Here is a 4,933-nt window from a genome sequence, read left to right as displayed (position 1 = left end):
ACTCAGTCCCTCTTTTCCCCCCCTTGTGACGCCCCTGACCGTGCAGGCAGTCACTCCGTTGTTCAAAAACAAATATGTTTTACCCATTTGGACCTGGAAAGCATCCGTGTCACGTTAGATTTTAACCACTTAAAACGTTTTTTTCTTCTTTTTTTTTTCCTTTTCTTTAAGTGAACTTTTGTAACTCAAATATTTGCTTCTTGGGGGGTCCCTGTAACACAATATTTTGAGATGGGCGGTCCGCAGCCAGTTACATATAATGTTGGGGGTCCTTGACATGAAAAAGTTTGAGAACCACTGATCATAGAAACATAAGTTTTTCAAAAACCTCTTTAGAAGGATTTAGAAGACATTTTGTAGAATCGGAACGCACACGCGCGCGCACGCACACATACACACACACACACACAGACAGACTCACACTTGGAAATTATGTGGATAAAATATTGCAAATGATGATGTACTGTACAGTGGATAAAAGTCAATAAGCATACTTGTATATACAATACACACACATACAGAGGTATGTGTTCATGTGACTGTAGATTATTTTAAAAAGAGATCAACAGAGATTGATGCACATGCACATATACGCACAATATCAATTGCGGTGTGTGTGCCCACAGACGCCGACATTGATGTTCATGTCCAGCACAGACCTGCAACAGGTGAGAGTGACGATCACACACGTGTGCAGTACACACACACACACACACATACGTACACGCGAGCGCACACAGGTACACACACACACACACACACACACACACACACACGCGCACGCACACACACACACACACACACACACACACACACACACACACACACACACACACACACACACACACACACATACATGCACACATACATGCACACGCGCATGCACGCAGTGCACATACTTCCTCTGCAGTTGGTGTATAAATGCATGAATGTAGTGCACATAGTTAAGCACTTTGGATAATGGCACTATATAAAGTATCGTTGTTGTCGGGTGGAAACCTTGTATGTCCAAAAACTTTCATTTTGTATTATCATTTAAAAAATGATTTAAACTAGTGAAAATCTACAACCACACAACGCCTCGCACCGCGTTGTGTGGTTGTAGATTTTCACTAGTTTTGAGTGACGGTCTTGTATGATGAATTAGGGCTTTACTTTACTGAGAAACTTACACATTTGAGATTATGAGATTTGAGATTTCTGCCTGACAGAAACGGACAATATACTATTTATTTATCATTTAGTTGCTGCACACACACACACACACACACACACACACACACACACACACACACACACACACTCTATTATTTTACATCAAATAAGCGGCGACTTATTTTTTCCCCGTCTAAACTTTAACACATTTTAATTCATTTACCTGGCAATAAGCAACACTTTAAAGAGTTTTCATGAGCTTTTGTTAATTATGAATACAGCAGCAGTTGAAAGTTCCTACCTTCTCAGTGAAATTTGTTTTTCAAAGATATCATTAGCCTTAACTTATTTAACCCATTTAAGCCTAAAATTATTGAATGTTTTAATCAGGCGGTGCCGCGCTGTGAGCTTGTATATCTGCTATTTTTGAAAAAGTTGTGAAAATGTGTGCAAATCTTTGATTATATGTATTTTCAAAGCGAACGTTTGTAACTAAAATTCTGCTTCTGGGTGGTCCCTGGAACTAAATATTTTGAGATGCGGGTCCGTGGCCAAATAAATATCAGTTTGGGGGTCCTTGACATGAAAAGGTTTGAGAACCACTGACATAGTAGTCTCTCAAAAACAGACTAACTGAGCTCCAGTTAAGTGAAAAGGACCTTTTCTTTGACGATGGCTGGCCAGATTGCTGACATAGAAACATAGGGTTTTTCAAATAACCTTAGAACGATTCAAAAGACACTTATAGAATCGGGTCAAAATTCAAATTTTCACAATTTTTCAAAAATAGAAGATCTACAAGCTCGCAGCGCGGCACTCGGTGCCGCGCTGTGAGCTTGTATATCTGCTATTTTTGGAGCGGTGAAAGCGCTCCCAATGAACAGGTATGTCCGTGGGTATGTCTGTGGGTGGCTGGGTGGGTGGGTGGCTGGCTGGCCGTGTCCGTAGCCTGGCAATACCTTGAGTGGCCACACACAAAACACTAGTTAAAGGGGGCGCTGTTTTGTGCAGGCCAGGCACACTCACCACTCACTCACAGGCACAGTTTACACTCACTCACTCACTCACATAGGGTACAGCTGCTCAAATTCACCGCTCCACTTCGAACCGAGGTTTGATTTTTCAATAGTTAAAGCATAAAATAATGATACACGGTATGTGTACCCGTTCTAAATGGGTTAACAGCGCTGCTTTATGGAGGACATCTGGCAGATGAATGGAAAAGAACCGCGAGATTCAGTTCACTGTCGAAACGTCTTAATGAAGTACAATAATACTTTTATTAAAGCGCCGGAGGCACAGCTGAGTGGCTGATCAGTTATTTGCTTACTTGGAAACATATGGCCAGTGTTGAAAGACTGCTATTTACTCTGAATAAATAAGCTAATGTGATTTTTAGAAATCTAGTTTTAGAAACCAAAATTAGAGCACAGGGATTTCGTGAGTAAAGTTTTGGGCACATTCTGAAAAAAGGCTCAATATTGATGCAATAGCACTTCTTCACTTTACATACTATATTATTTGCTATTTAACTATTAGAGTTCCGTTGCATGATATAGGGCCCTATTGTCGTCCATGCCTTACCCCTTATCCCTAAACGTCTTTGCCTTTTTTTCTATTTTGAAAACATTTGTAAAAATACTTCAAATAGCTGATCTACAAGCTCACAACGTGTCGATGTAGATCGGCTAGTTATGTTTTTCAAAATAGTAAAAAAAAAGGCAAAGAAGATTAGGGATAAGCGGTAAGGCATGGACGAAAATGTAGCTCATTGTTTCTATAAAGTGCTATATTTTTCCATCTGCATTTGGTAAAAATCATCCATGTCACTCCATGTGTAAAATAATCCCCTTCCTCTACACCAGAGACCTGTGATACAGTGGCACATAGAATTGAACAAATCGTCTCACGCACGGCTTTAACCCGGACCATTATAGCTGGGTATATTGGTACCATAAAATGGCATCTTTGAGTGCAGCTGTGCAGCTGGACGATGGGGCGGTCGATAAAGTGCTGTTTTGCAAACTTCATTATGAAACACCAATTCTGGAGTGTCTGACTCAGAAGTGAAAATAAAAGAGCAACACATTTTGCATGGTCAATAGGGACCACGGGTTGCCCACTCACTCCCTCTCCAGCCAAACAATGGAGACATTTTAGGAGCAATGTGTCATGTGTTTACATTAACGGGATCCTGACGGCAGAGTGACAGCTATCGATAGCGTTCTCATTCTGGGGCAAATCGGCCGGGCCATCGCCACCATGCATTGTGCACACAGTTTGTTTATCACTGTCTGGCTATAGTGTTTGAATGGAGCCAGATAAGCAGCAGAGGCTAGCTTCCCTGTGAATTCCCAGTGAGTAAAGAGTGAACGTGTGTGTCAGTTTATTGCATGTGGATATCTGTGTTTCTATATGTGTTTTGTAGTGCCTTTTCTCACCAGCCTCAGCCCCGACCCCAACCCCCTCCTCCCCCACCACCTCCCCCCACAATGAGAAACATAATCTCGCGCCACCAAAACAAGAAGCACAAAAAATGGAAGAATCATATCTGCAGAACTGATTACATTCAACAAGATATTACATGGAAAATTCCTTCAACGAAGCTCCTGTTCTATACACAGTGGGCCCATTTTTCCTCACAACTCAATTGATTTTAATGAAAGGCCTTATTAAGGCGCCGATAAGTGTTCACTGATAACATCCCCGTCTCTTGTTTTCTCTCTGCACTCTCTCTCTCACCCCAGGCTCTGCCGCCGCAGTCACAGCAGCAACACCAGAACCCCATATCCCTCCAGCACCCCTCCCAGCCCCTGCTGTCCCAGCAGCCCCTGCAGCAGCAGCAGCAACAGCAGCCCACCGCCGGGCCCCGACTACCCCCTCGCCAGCCCTCCACCGCGTCTCCGGCCGAGACCGAGGACGAAGGCAGCCGCGGTGGTGTTGGTGGTGGTGGCGGCGGGGGCATCAAGTCCCGCACCGGCGGGGGTAAAATCTCCCTGGAGGCCCTGGGCATCCTGCAGAGCTTCATCCAGGACGTGGGCCTGTACCCGGACGAGGAGGCCATCCACACCTTGTCGGCTCAGCTGGACTTGCCCAAACTGACCATCATCAAGTTCTTCCAGAACCAGCGCTTCTACGTCAACCACCCGACCAAGGCGCCCAAGGAGCCCAGCAACAGCGCCACGGCCACGACGAACACCAGCACCAGCAGCGCCAGCAGCAGCCCCGCCTTCGAGGAGGACATGTCGGACTTCAGGGAGGGCGGAGAGCTGCTGAAGGAGCTGGACGAGAGCATGCAGACCAACAGCACCATCTTCTCCATCAAGATCGAGGAGCACCTGGCCCGCGCCGAGGCGCAGTCGGAGTCAGAGCAGGAGACCAAGGAGTAGGACGTGGCCTGAACTAATGTACTGAGTGTTCTCATACACAGAAAGACTGGTGGCTAAGCTGGAAGGTAATGTTCTGGCCATTGCAGTACCACAACACTGCGAATGAAAGAGTAGTGTTTTTAATCAATACAGCGTCTGGACTGTATGAATAGTGTTTATATATCAAATGCAGACTGACAGGCTATGCGAAGCAAGTGTTCTCACACTGGAAAGCCCATTTCTGACTGAGTAATACGAGTGTTATTTTATTTAATTTTTTTTGTAAAACTTGTATTATTAAACACTGTAAAGACTGATGCATCATTTAAACAATCTGCACACACACAGAAAAATTGAACTATGTTGCCGTGGATATTTGCTGACTGCACTCAATGTCTGTCATTTTACAC

General features: G+C 44.4%; 1 protein-coding gene across 1 annotated transcript in view; it reads left to right on the top strand.

Annotated features, from left to right (window-relative positions):
- satb1b (SATB homeobox 1b) overlaps window positions 1-4,544 on the top strand; it is a gene marked incomplete at its 3' end in the record, with an annotated part of 64,435 nt that extends 59,891 nt beyond the window's left edge. Inside the window, exon 12 of the mRNA XM_080741739.1 lies at window positions 3,918-4,544. Within this exon, the coding sequence (XP_080597865.1) occupies window positions 3,918-4,544 (627 nt within the window). The remainder of the gene's footprint in view (window positions 1-3,917) is intronic.
- Window positions 4,545-4,933: the final 389 nt, after the last annotated feature.

Source organism: Nannobrachium achirus (assembly GCF_963921795.1).
Source record: "Nannobrachium achirus genome assembly, chromosome: 2".
NCBI lineage: Eukaryota > Metazoa > Chordata > Actinopteri > Myctophiformes > Myctophidae > Nannobrachium > Nannobrachium achirus.
This window is presented reverse-complemented; position numbering and strand designations above follow the sequence as displayed.